Source organism: Lytechinus pictus, chromosome 5 (genome assembly GCF_037042905.1).
Source record: "Lytechinus pictus isolate F3 Inbred chromosome 5, Lp3.0, whole genome shotgun sequence".
In the NCBI taxonomy this organism is placed as follows: domain Eukaryota; kingdom Metazoa; phylum Echinodermata; class Echinoidea; order Temnopleuroida; family Toxopneustidae; genus Lytechinus; species Lytechinus pictus.
The window spans coordinates 543,865-558,566 of record NC_087249.1 but is presented as its reverse complement, the minus strand read 5'-3'; the positions used below and the strand labels follow the sequence as shown (position 1 = coordinate 558,566).

The following is a 14,702-nucleotide window of genomic DNA, read 5'->3' as shown; positions in this document are numbered from 1 at the left end:
TTTGTTATGTGACGCTCTTACACAGCCCTAGATTTTAATGATATGCTCTTACCATTGCTCAATTTAAGATAAGGATTTGTTTAATACTAGCAGGAATGAAGCTGAATTTATGCGCGCTTGAAATGGATGGAGGACAACAATAGCAAAAACAAAAACAAACAAACGAACAAGGAAAAATAATTAATAATTACTTTACAAAGACGTTACATGCAAGGAACCCCCTCCCGGAGCCCCACCCCCTCTCCCTCTCGGTTCTCACTATCGCCATCTTAATGTGGATTTTGTAACATGATTGTTTGAGAAATCATGGCCTGCATTACCATTGAAGTGCATTGATATTGTTTAATAATTCATTCATTTAGTTCATTGTTCATTAATCCTCATTAAGAAGGAGATACACCCCTCCTATACCCCCCGAAAATATAGAAAAGACAAACATATAACGGTCCCATAAAAGGGCAGGGTTTTTAATTTTGTTTCGTTAGACTTTGGTTAACTAGACTTGAAGTTTGATATAATCCAAGCCGATATGAGCTGGATAAGTGTCTCTGGCGATCGCAGAGCTCTACAATAACTATAGATAGGAGTTTCAGCCGTTTTATCCAAGAATGACTGATTACATTTCAATAATTTGTCTGAAATCAGCAACCTCTCTGTATATTCATCGAAATCACACTGAAACACACACACACCCGCACACACCCTCACACAATGAATACACACCATAAGTGGTGAACAAAAGATGGCACCAGGATCTATGAATCCACAATCCTCTAAATGACAATCTGCATGAAACATAACATGTAATTCTTTGTGCATTTGAAAAGAAAAGAAAAATGCAACATGCCACACATGAGTGTCAATCTGATCCAACTTTCTGAAAGAAATAGATATTCACATTTAAAACACACGAAATATACATGAATTATCCAGAGGCATTCATGAATGGTAATCTTCAGATGCAGAGTGAAAAGGTTACAAAAGGTTGTAAATAAATGTCCTAACATTTTGGTATTAAAATCATGATAAAGTGTATAGGAAATATACAGTTCTTTTGATGAAACTAAAACGGAAATTATAGCAAATACCTGACAGCGACAGAGGTGTTTAAAAATACCCGCCAATTATGATGTTATAGCATGTACTAAACATGCAAAGCAGTAGATTAAATAAAGTTAAAGAAAACATAGAGTCAAACCTGTGTTAGCGGCAAGCTCTCTATAACAGGCACCTGCTCATAGTGACTACTAAAACCGATTCCCATGGAGTCAGATTATCTGTACAATAATAACGCATATACGCACATGCACGGTCCAGGAATGATCTTTGCTATGTATACATTCTACCCTCCCACCTTTGGAACAACAAATATATTTATAAAGGAAATCAACATCATAAAAGCCATGCATGTTGACAAAATATGCCCACATTATAAATAGAGTAGCAAGGCCTGCTGGAACACTCGATTATCATTCTTAAATGTTAGAAGGACTATTTATCAATATTAGTCAGTTAGTGATGGATCCTGGGTTTCTTCGGGATTAGGGTGCAAAAGGGCTCTACTTTTTCTTTTGAAACATAATATGTAACCAATATGTATCGAAGTTGATTTTGATAAAATAAGTCATTACTCCACCTCCCCCCTTGACATAAGGGAGACGGCATAAACATGAATTTTACACTTATGTCTTAATGAGCAAAATTCAATGGGCCTATTTTTCTCCGAGGGCTGACCGCCCCCTATATCCATTAATGTTTAATGTTATCATTACCTATGCAATCGCACATGAACTAAAACCGCATTTTTAATTTTATCTCAAATCGGAGATGAATCAGGTGACTATATTCTCTTCTTAGATTTTATATGAGATTCCATATTGTAATGTGCCATTTACATTCAAATCTACATCATTAGATTGATTTCATCACAGTAAACCTTTACCATATTTCGTTTATCTCTTTTGTAAACCATGTTAATAATGAACAGTTATAGCTACATAGAGCAGTCTCATGCAGTGGAGGTAAATTATTTTTCAAGGATGTTTAAAAGAGGAAGAATGGAAGAAATAAATATAACATAGGAAGCAGTCAGTGGTTACTTGGAAACTACATCTCAAACTATTTCCATCCCACCCTCACTGGATCCGTTTCTGAACTTGACCGAATTTTACAAATTGTACAAATACTTTCAAACAAACATTGCTGTCGATTACGTAATCACTGTGATCACTTGGTATTCTTGGATATAAACATATAAAAGGTAGGCAAGCAAATTGAATTGAAGTATTGCATCCATTGATAGAAAGAGATAAAATACCCCCACTATCAATTAAACTAAAGAGCGGCGTCATAGGGGAGGGACAGGGGCAACCGCACCTATTATTTATAAGTAATAAAAAGAGAAGATGAATAAACAAAAGAGAGCAGAGTGACAGAAGAAAGAGAGCAGAGTGATTGAAGAATAATGCAGATGGGGGAGGGGAGTATTTTTTTATCCATTACAATATACACTGCGTAAAATATGGAATATCTTATTCTTATCGAGTGACTTCAGTTTTTTTTTTTTTTTTTTTTTTTTTTTTTTTTTTGGGGGGGGGGCAATATTTTGCTATAGCCCTTATTCCAAATTTCAAACCCGGCACACAGTCCGAACGATCTCCGATTACCCCCCCCAAAAAAAAAAAAAAGCCTCAGTTAAAAATTGGATGATAGGCGCTCCTACCCCTTGGACTATTTTTTGCACATTTTCAGTATTTTGGAGCCCCCTGGCAACAGATCTGTTGATCCATGCTCCATGCGATGCTTGCGAAAAAGAATGACACCTAGAAAGATCACCAGGATACCAGAGTAAATAAAATTAGGAAGAAAATGAATTTATTGGAAAATATCAAAATATTCCTAGGCGACATTTTCCTTCATACACTTGGTAAATATTGATAGCAGAAAACCTACAATATATGTTTTCTCTCCTGCCTCAAAGTAGGAGGGGGCACATAGGGGATGAGCCCCATCATGGATGGTCCAATAGAGTCTGGAGCTTCTTTCTGCCCTAATGTGTTTTCGAGAAATCTTCAATTAGTTCATACTTGATCTTTTATTTCAGTGCGTTCTTCAAATCGGCTCGTTAGCCTTTTCTTTTTTGTACAACCCCTAACCTATTCAAGAACCCGCTGATTGCATTCTTTGCATAACAATTGTCAATGCTATGACCAGCGCAGTGGCATAGAAATTTGGCGCCAATTCCATTCAAACAATTTGACATCGGGAACACAGTCGACATTCGTTTCACTGCGTGCAATACTGAGCAGTCGATCACCTAACCTGGCTACAGCCTAACTACTTTCGACCTGCCTGCCAACTTGAGATCAGATTTTTCCCCGTAATTGGAAGCTGTGTTAGTAGAGACTCAAAACAAACTGGTCTTGAAAATCGACTCAGTTGCGTTGTTACGATGGGTGAGAAGCTAGATGACTCGCACCAATCCGTCAATGATGACGAGAAGGATGTCGATGAACAAGCTACAGGAGCCCTGAACGACAGCGGAAGTGGGATAGATGATGGCATTCTTGATATCTCTGACAGACGCATTTTATCCCCTCAACATAACTTCAAACCTGATGGATTCTTCGTACGAGTTCTTAAAGTGATCTTTTACATTCCTATGAAAATACTCTCAATCTTCGGGATCTCTCTCTGGCAGAACAACCTACAAGTTTCTGGTGATCGTAAGTATTGTGATTGGCATTTTCAACCTCTAAAACCTTTCTGAAATATCTACTCCATGACTGTCCCGGTAATGTCACTAGCTGACATTTTTTTAAATAAAACAATAATTCTGGTAAAAAATTTATCACGGAGTTTTGCATTTGAAAGCAAGTAGGATTTAATCAGACAAAAAACACAAATATTTGACCAATATTGTTTGGAAGATTAATAATTAAGGATAGCTAGCTCAGTCAGCACGCCAGGATGTCATCAATTACTGAAGGAACAAATGGGACAACAAATAGTACAAAATCATATAAAACGAAAAGTAGACTCATTGTGGCGAGTCATCAATATTAATCAAGTAAAAGGGATTTTTTTTTTCGTCTTTACAGGCCGCACAAATTTATTTTATGTATTTGAGAACAACTGTTACCATGATTACAGTAATCCTGGTCATTAGAATTCGATGTGAATTACGAAGATTATGACAATAAGTTTCGTTTACTTTCACGAAACCATGATGCACATATTTCTGGCGATATGAAACATTTGTATTGCTGTTATATTATATTATACATTATATCCATCTCCTTGTTTGGTGGACTTTGCCACACTGAGCATATAATGTTTCGTTCACCACAAAGTCTGACCCAAAATTTTGATATGAGAGCATGATTTCTTGACTTTATTTTATTACCAGAGTGACGATGTGATTATCGAGGAATCATCTCCTTTAAAAAAGTTATGAAAAGTACATATTTAGGATAAAACCATTAATATCACCATGATTACTAAAGCATCCGCCCATTTTCAATGTTCACACGTAGCTAAAATCGACAAGAGCCCTCTACGTCCAGCCTCTGCATCGCCACAAAAGAGAAAGAGGGATGATTTGGATGAATCACCGAGTCTGATGGATGACGATGAAGAGGAGGATGACGGTCAAGAAGAAGAGAAGAAAAAGGATATGTTAAAAATTTTGGAGGAGGCTGTAGAAGGATACGAATCTGGAGAGGATAAGGATTTTAAGGTGGGTTAACCAATACTGCGACAATATTTATGGTGGGCTTTCCTAGTTGGCAGGAATAATAGGCATGATTAGGTGTTATGAATACTCCGGGCTGAAGACATTTATGTTTCAATAAATAGAGTAAAATTTACAGAGCAAATTGCTGAAAATCTGAATAAAATCAGATAACAAATAATAAAGTTATTGAATTTCAAAGATTTGTATTCCAGTGAAACAGTTCTAGGTATGTATTCATGAATATTCATTAGGTTGGCTAATGATGTCACATCCCCACTTTCCCTTTTCTTTTGTTTTTACATGAAATCACAATTGTTTCATTTTTCATAAGTGTCTCCATTATGGTGAAATAAATTGCAGCAATAGATAACTAATGCACTTAATCAGTTGACAATCCAATGGTTTCAGTTCTTGGTAGAAAATTGTTGAATAAACCCAATTTCATAAAATAAAATACAAAAGAACAAGTGGGGATATGACGTCATTAGCCAACCTTATGAATATTCATGACGACATGCTGATTGCCGGAATAATGCAAATCTTTGAAATTGAATAACTTCGTTGTTATCCGATTTTGATCACAGTTTTAGCGTTTTGCTCTGTTAGTAGACTTGTTAAGAGGTTGAACGCTGCATTTTTGAGTACAAATGTCCCACTTGGCACAAATGTTCCTTGAGTCAAAAGAAAAGGATTCATCCAAAGAGACACGCTGTATCTATGCAAATAAGCAAGTAATTTGCATAAATTTGCATATTATGTCGATATAGTAAAAACAAGTATTTCAGAATATATATTTAACCAGAACTGCCCTAAAATTGGAAATAAAGACTTAGGGTAAGAAAGGGAAGAAAATTGTCATAAAATAATTGGGATATCCTTGTTTATTATTACCTAATTTACATAAATTATGCAAATTATAATTTAAAACAGAGTATCTTTTCATGAATCCTGAACTGCTTTTAAAAAACAGCAACTAATACACAATGTCAACATTCTACATGAAAGAGAATATATTAGCGAAAACATCGATATGCTTCATGACAGTATTAGTGTCTTAATTTGCTTAGAAAGAGGGCAAATATGTCAAAATGTATGACGTAATATTGCGCTAAAACGAGACCAAAACAATATCTAAGTCACAGTCACACTCACGAATCGGACAATAAAGCGATCAATGGTATGTCATTCGAGATAACACAATCTCAACACAATAGCTTCCATCGGCTTCTCGTATCGCTTTTGTTGGTGTGTCTGCCACACCGTAATCTATGATACACACGGACAAAACGCATTTCGGTATCGGTAAAACACTATTAATTTTGTTTTATTTGTTTCTAATTTGTTTCTCTTGGAAAATTTACAGGAGACATTGCTTTGCAGGTTACTGCTTTAATAAAACTCTGGCACATGAATCATGACGAATGTATCCTACCTCAATCCATATTTTAACTTTATTAAAATATATATCTTTTTGGCCACCCCGAGGTGGCAAAACTGCATCCCCCTGCATTCCCGCCACAAATCCAGTTTGACTTGTATAATCGACTTGGAAAAGACAGATGTATGAGACATCAGTCAACATGTTTCCTGAAGAAAGTTTTTTTTTGTTTATTTAAGCCTACGCCCACGGGAGCCCTCCGAATTTACCCCCATCCCCTCTCCGTATTTCGACTTTAAATAAAAAAATATCGTGTTTTAAAACCATCGGCAAGGCAAATTGCGTTTTTTGGTATAATAAAGCAACTTTTATATCTATATTTTTATATTCTTTGCATTCTCCTCTTGAAAAAAAAAACATAGAAGGCATTGTTTTATATCTCTTAAAATAAGTTCGTGTACGTGACGGTGGCCTGTCGAAGTTGCCCAACCCTTTATTTTGTTTTGACAATATATATTTAGAATATCGTCTAAATGAAGCCCTCATCTGGAAAAGGGCACTTATTAAAGGCAGCATCTACATTATATAGAGGAGGCCCTGGCACTGGGAACAGGGGGCTGAAGCTTGTTAAATTTCTTCGGACCAAAATTTTACATTGAAACTTTTTTGCTTTTCAAATTAACATCAAGAAATTTAACAAGCAAATAAACAAAATGGATTGCACTACAAAATGAAGGGTTTTTTTTGGTAACGTTTCTTTTTTTCGTTTTGTCACATCTGCCGGAATTCCAGGGGGTGCTGTCTATGGAGAATAACACACGCAACACAGCCCCCCCCCCTTCAGAAAAAATCTTGCGGGTGCTTCAGCCCCCGCTTCCAAGTACCAGGGCCTCCTCTATATAATGTAGATGCTGCCTTTAATAAGTGCCCTTTTCCAGATGAGGGTTTCATTTAGACGATATTCTAAATATATATTGTCAAAACAAAATAAAGGGTTGGGCAACTTCGACAGGCCACCGTCATGTACACGAACCTATTTTATGCGATATAAAACAATGCCTTCTATGTTTTTTTTTTCAAGAGGAGAAAGTAAAGAGGCTTTACTGTGTGTAGTAGAAATGTGTCTTTCTTCCGAATGGACTCTAAAAATATTTAAATTTAACATAGAGTGGAATCAATAAAGGGGTATTTTAGAGCTTACGTGTGGCTTTTCTTCAATGTACCACAGCTCTTCTACATGTCAATTGTAGAGTATTTTCACCTCAATCTATTCCAAGATATGAGTTCTAAAGACAATAAACTATTTTTTTATACATAAAACCAAAAGGGGAAAGGGTATCCTATAGGCATGATCCTGTTGGGTTATAGCCTTTACTGTGCTAGAGCATTATTACAAACTGCAAAACAACAACAACAATAATAATAATAACAATAATACTAATAATATTAATGATAATAATAATATTAATATAGATAAATATGAAATATAGATATAAAAGTTGCTTTATTATACCAAAAACGCAATTTGCCTTGCCGGTGGCTTTAAAACACGATATATTTTTTTTATTTGGTGTCGAAATACAGAGAGGGGATGGGGTAAATTCGGAGGGCTCCCATGGACATAGGCTTAAATAAAAACAAGTGGAATGCCTCTGGCCGTCTCACCTGCATCACGCGATTCAATATAGCAGCAGTGCTGATTTTGAAAACTACTATAACTCGCACAAGATGTTCAGTGATACTCGGTTACTCTTATTTCCACGTTTTATGAACTAGACCAATACACTTATAGAGATATGATGGCAATTCAACAAATACCCCCAACGTGGCCAAAGTTCTTTGACCTTACATGACCTTTGACCTTGATCATGTGACCTGAAACTCGCACAGGATGTTCAGTGATACTTGATTACTATTATGTCCAAGTTTTATGAACTAGACCAACACACTTTCAAATTTATGGCTGTAATTCAACAAATACCCCAATTTGGCCAAAGTTCATTGACCCTAAATGACCTTTGACCTTGATCATGTGACCTGAAACTTGCACAGGATGTTCAGTAATACTTGATTACTATTATGTCCAAGTTTCATGAATCAGATCCATAAACTTTCAAAGTTATGATGGTAATTCAACAGATACCCCAATTCGGCCAAAGTTCATTGACCCTAAATGACCTTTGACCTTGGTCATGTGACGTGAAACTCATGCAGGATGTTCAGTGATACTTGATTAACCTTATGTATAAGTTTCATGAACTAGGTTCATATATTTTCTAAGTTATGATGACATTTCAAAAACTTAACCTTAGGTTAAGATTTTGATGTTGATTCCCCCAACATGGTCTAAGTTTATTGACCCTAAATGACCTTTGACCTTGGTCATGTGACATGAAACTCAGGCAGGATGTTCAGTAATACTTGATTAACCTTATGGCCAAGTTTCATGAACTAGGTCCATATACTTTCTAAGTTATGCTGTCATTTCAAAAACTTAACCTCAGGTTAAGATTTGGTGTTGACGCCGCCGCCGCCGCCGCCGTCGCCGTCGGAAAAGCGGCGCCTATAGTCTCACTCTGCTATGCAGGTGAGACAAAAAACTATCTTCTGGAAACATGTTAACTGATGTCTCATACATCTGTCTTTTCCAAGTTGATAATACAAGTCAAACTGGTTTTGTAAAGTAGCGGGAATGCCGCGGGGAATGCAGTTTTGCCACTTTGGGGTCTCCAAAAGATATATATTTTAACAAAGTTAAAATATGGATTGAGGTGGGGTACATTCGTCATGATTCATGTGCCAGAGCTTCATTAAAGCAGTAACCTGCAAAGCAATGTCTCCTGTAAATTTTCCAAGAGAAACAAATTAGAAACAAATAAAACAAAATTAATAGTGTTTTACCGATACCGAAATGCATTTTGCCCGTATATACCATAGATTACGGTGTGGCAGACACACCAACAAAAGCGATACGAGAAGCCGATGGAAGCTATTGTGTTGAGATTGTGTTATCTCGAATGACATACCATTGATCGCTTTATTGTCAGATTCGTGAGTGTGACTTTGACATAGAGGTTGTTTTGGTCTCGTTTTAGCGCAATATCACGTCATACATTTTGACATATTTGCCCTCTTTCTAAGCAAATTAAGACACTAATACTGTCATGAAGCATATCGATGTTTTCGCTAATATATTCTCTTTCATGTAGAATGTTGACATTGTGTATTAATTGCTGTTATTTATAAAACAGTTCAGGATTCATGAAAAAATACTCTGTTTTAAATTATAATTTGCATAATTTATGTAAATTAGGTAATAATAAACAAGGATATCCCAATTATTTTATGACAATTTTCTTCCCTTTCTTACCCTAAGTCTTTATTTCCAATTTTAGGGCAGTTCTGGTTAAAAATATATTCTGAAATACTTGTTTTTACTATATCGACATAATATGCACATTTATGCAAATTACTTGCTTATTTGCATAGATACAGCGTGTCTCTTTGGATGAATCCTTTTCTTTTGACTCAAGGAACATTTGTGCCAAGTGGGACATTTGTACTCAAAAATGCAGCGTTCACCCCTTTTTTTGCAGTTAACAAGTCTACTATGTGTATTTTACTCTAGTTGAGATTTAAATGTCTCCAGCCTGGAGCATCCCTTAACTGTAAAAAGTGAAAACCATTGAAATGCTTTAAGCGGATGGCTGGTACATTTTTGGTTGCACACACAACTCACAAGATTGCTCGTGAGAGGTTCCCTCTTTCGACACTTGACAATATCATTAATGTTATCATTTATTTCTTCAAGAAAAGTGAATAAAATGCATATATAATAAAATGTTCAATAGATTCAACACTTTACAAAGTAATAAATAAGATATTACACTTGGAAGAGCGAGTGAAGGTGGGGGGGGGGGGGGTAAAGAAGAGAAGGGGGAGGGAACAAAGAAGGGAGAGAAAAAGAAAAAGACAGAAGGGAACAATTTAGCAATAGACTGTTTAAACAATATTATAGACATGATTATACAGTGTAGTGTGACATAAAGAGGGTGTACATTTAAAGAAAACAAATCAACATTATTGCATCCATTATACATGCATATTATACATAATTATTCAAAATGTGTCGGTAACTTTCATAATTAGTTTTTGCCCTTTAAAGTATTGTACCTTGTACAATAGCAAATTTCCACTTTATACCTTAGATATTATTTACTTTGTGAATCCTTTTATTCTTATATTATTTGCTACCTTCATTAAATAAAAAATGAAATCGACAACTAAAGGGTCTAACATGTTTGGTGGAATAACAAAGTGTGTTAAACGTTATTAATTGCCGATATTTCAATGATATATGCTATTTAGGATTTTTCGTGTGTATTCATTTATTGAACATTTTGCATAGCATCATTTTGTGATATTTGCTAATGAATTTGTTCTGAAATGTAAAATAATAAAAAAATACTCAAGTTGCCTGGCGACTTCAATCAAACGCGCAACTGTATTGAAATCTGAATATCAATCTTTCTCCGCCTCCCTCCTCACTCTCCCCAATCTCCCCTTCCTCTTTCACACCTCATTTTATCTTTTTCTCTCTCTTCCCCTCCCCCCTCTCTCTCTACCTCTCCCCTCCCCCTCTCTCTCTCTCCATCTCTCTCTCTCCCCCTCCCCCTCTTTCTCTCCACCTCCCTCCCCATCTTTAGCCGGAGGATCAGAGTTCGTGTAGTGAGGAGTATACTGAGGGTGATACTGAGACAGATCTTTCAAAGCTTAGCATTGAAGATGTGTCAGAGCCTCGTCCATCCGCCTATAGGAACATGACTGAGATAGATCAAGATGATGTTAAAAACAAGGAAAAGAAACAGGTATCTTCTTTAGATGAAAACTGTTTAAGACCCAGACCGGAACCCAAATGAAATTGACAAAGTATATACCAAATGAAGGCTTTTTGAACTACTACACACCGTAATGCAAGCTTCATGCATTTCTACAGGTTACCAGCTTAGCATTTTGCTGCATAAAAGCTCAAATTACGGCCTTCGACAACAGGCTTTCGTGTGCTTTTTAACGGCCTCAAGACCGTGACGTCATGTTTTGGAAATAGAAGTAAAAAAAATGAATTCATAATATGAAAAGCAAAAAATATCACCCGATTTTCTATGTACAAACCTATGCAATCACAACGTCTCTAACACATTATGACGTAACGGTCTTGAGGCCGGGGGAAAGTAAAAACCCGTTAAGTTTACTTTATCAAAAGCAAAATGCTTGGCTGTCAACATCGTCAAGCGGTGAATACGCTCAAGGCCTACATTTTTGTACTAAGTCATGTAAGTAGGCCTTATATCTCCCATATTGACAATTTCACTTTTTAGAACCAGTCTGGGTCTTTAAGTTAAGATAAGCCCAATACCAATACATTATTTTTACAGCTCACGTCCACCCCAGCAAAATATTGATTCGGATCAATAAAGCAAAACCAAACAAGTTATAATGCTGAAAATTTCACCAAAATCGCATGTAAAATAAGAAAGTTATGCCCTTTTATTCACAAAACAGTGATATGCACAACTCAGTGAAATGCAAATGAGAGAGTCGATGAAATCCATCACTCACTATTTGTTTTGTTTTTTTATTGTTTGAATTATACAATATGCCAATTTTTACCAATCGAATAAAATGTTATAACAATGGTAACACCACATGTTCAGGGAGGAATAAACCTTCGTTTCACAGGATAATGAGGAGAAAAATGAAATAATTCATATTTCATATAAAATGAACAAGAAATAGTGAGTGATGTCATCAGTCCCCCATTGGAATCCTGACCAGGATGTGCATTCAACTGCTTTGTGAAATTAATAAAAGCTTTAAAATTGCATAACTTATTTTACATCTGATTTTTATGTAATTTTCAGTGTTACGCTTGTTGCCAGGGTAATAAAGTTTTTTTGTAACTGAACCGGACTTCCCCAACATTATTTATTTTATCATTTGTGATAAATAAAGCATAAATAAATTTCTTAAAAAATAAATGAATAAATCATACAACAGATTGTCAGTGAACGGAAAGATGAGATGACATAACATTTCAGAAACTCAAAGTCAGAATTCACATTTATTTATAAAACTACATTTTAATCACATCTGTTTGTACATTGCACAAAAAATCACACATTTGAATAAACGAAATTTGAATGGCAGATTTGAAAAGCCTAGAGCTTTATTTATAACGAATTTTCATCACACCGAATGTTCTGTATTGCCAGTATTATCACAATGTATCCTTTTTCATAAATTACAAATTCGTAAAACTGTGGACTTTTTCATATCATCTTTAAAGTTAAGTAGTTAAACGCAATTTGAAGGGAGGTCAGATACCCAAAAGTCATTTTCGCTAGAATAAAAAAAAATCTGCATTTCAAAGAGGACAAAATCTCTAGAAAGTTCGTTTTCTCAATCAGGAAAGTGAGTGAGAAATAGAGTGATCTTTGTTTAATGGCTGAATGCATGGCGATTGTCAACAAAAGTCAATTTCGAGTGAAATAAAAAATAATAATTCTTTGCTGATATGTAAGGCAATTTTGCAGTGAACACGTTCTTTGTTTTGTAAAGAACAATTAAATGCAAACATTATTTGACACAAATAGTTTTTCTCCATGTTAAATTAATATAATATTGCAGAAACTGAAACTTCATAGGATTGCTAATTTTCTTTACAATTGAGTTGGTTCGCTCTAAAGTATTTCACTCGTGTGTGAGTTAATGATTTTATAAATTCTATAAAATAAACATGAAGGACCAAATCTATACAAATTCCCGTCATGAATGAACTATAGAGTAATACGACCCCGACTTCATGTTTTTATGGAACGCACTGCTAACATATTTTTTTTAATGTCCATGCGTTCTAAAAAACTATTCAATCTTAATCATGTTAATAGATACCTCATTAGAGTATAGCACCTATTTCTTTTCAACATTAATTGAAGATATTTTAGTGCAAACCAATATAATACTTTTCATTTAATTAGAATCTTTTTGTCTTCACAAAACCACGTAGTTTTCAAACAGAGTTCTGCTAAATGCGTAATAAGTGATTAAATATCTATTTCAATTCAAACAGGCTTTGTTGAGTTATCAAATCATGTTTTACACTTTTAATATAAAAAAACTTGAATAATGATAGACACAGTCCATCTTTCTAAATCACAAACATGAAGACAACTTTGCATCATATATACTGAGAGTAAAGGTTGATAATTTTCCCTATTTCCTGATATTTATATATTCTATTTATAAATAATAACTCGGTGCAACCAATAAGCTAAATATTTCAAAATATTACAAACAGTAAATTACTTTGTTCTTGTCAAATATCACTGAAATGATAGTTGCAACCAGATTTTTCATACTTATTTTAAGCTATAGTCTATCTTAAGTGTTTAACATGTTTAATGGTGTTTGAGTGGGGTTAAGGGTATAACATGTCATTACTTATCGGCTTATGCATTTGATTGCACTTATATATTCCAGGTCCATGATGCCGTTACCATACCAACTAAGTGTATTGATGAACCAATCTCGAAGCCAGAATTGACCCCTGCTACCGTGGGTGTGGTAGGGTAAGGTGAACCACACCAACACTCGCTATGGACTCCTTAAACCAAACTCCAACTGTTCAACTCAAAGTAAAGGTGCACGGATGCTTTGAAATTGTGCCTTCTTATATAATTTAATATTATATTAGATAGGAAGATAAACAATGTTCCGTAATTAGATTTATACAATGCTTTTCGACGACTTTCAAACTGTGTCAGAGATTTAATGAATTATGAGTCACTAGATCTTGTTACCGACTATCCAAATTATCAAGTTGTTTTTTTACTTTATAGGCCTACTATATACATCTTCATGTAAACTAGAGGGCAAGTCGGAATCTTAACCATATTTTTAACAACATAAGAAAACAATGTCTAGCCTATTAAGAATTATGTCGCTGGTAGGTCATTAACAGCTGGAATATTGGAGTTTTACTATCATGACTGTGGTTCTTGGTGACATTAAACGTAATGAAAATAAACACATTGAACGGGGATAAACTAATTTTCAATAAATTAGTTGAATTTATGTGATGAGTTTGTTGCCTACTAATAGGTTTTTTGATCAATATGATTTTATTTTTGAAAAAGAATGTATGTCATTTAAATTGTGTGCGATACTGTAACAGTATTCTGTTGGTTTGTTCATTCTGTGTATGATTGATATTGAAATCAATGTCTTTACGGCAGAATAGTGATGGAAAATATCTTTCGCATTTCGCTTGTTATGAATGTAGAGATTGTTTTACTAGTATAAGATGACTGTTTATCCGATAGGTATTCAATATCATGTTCATGTGTTGGAAGTATTTTTGTTGAATAAAAAAAAGTTGAATGAATTATATTTACAAAAAAGTTTCAGATTAAGTCTATTACTTCCTACTGTAACCGTCTTTATATTGTTCCATTATTGTAATGAATCGGGAGGGGGGGTGGGGCAGTACATCGTAAAAACGCCATCTACTATAATTATGGACTTTACAGT

The 14,702-nt window shown here is 34.9% G+C and overlaps 2 protein-coding genes across 2 annotated transcripts in view; one reads left to right on the top strand and one right to left on the bottom strand.

Moving 5' to 3' along the window:
* Nucleotides 1-1,266, bottom strand: part of LOC129262614 (transient receptor potential cation channel subfamily M member 3-like) — a 32,413-nt gene extending 31,147 nt beyond the window's left edge. Inside the window, exon 1 of the mRNA XM_054900750.2 lies at nucleotides 1,199-1,266. Within this exon, the coding sequence (XP_054756725.2) occupies nucleotides 1,199-1,264 (66 nt within the window). The 5' untranslated portion in view covers nucleotides 1,265-1,266. The remainder of the gene's footprint in view (nucleotides 1-1,198) is intronic.
* Nucleotides 1,267-2,773: 1,507 nt separating this feature from the next.
* Nucleotides 2,774-14,078, top strand: LOC129262616 (nucleolin-like). The gene is made up of 4 exons (XM_054900753.2): nucleotides 2,774-3,725; nucleotides 4,536-4,738; nucleotides 10,820-10,981; nucleotides 13,653-14,078. The coding sequence occupies exons 1-4, from the start codon at nucleotides 3,452-3,454 to the stop codon at nucleotides 13,743-13,745; spliced, it is 732 nt and encodes a 243-aa protein (XP_054756728.2). The 5' UTR covers nucleotides 2,774-3,451; the 3' UTR covers nucleotides 13,746-14,078.
* The last annotated feature ends 624 nt before the right edge of the window (nucleotides 14,079-14,702 follow it).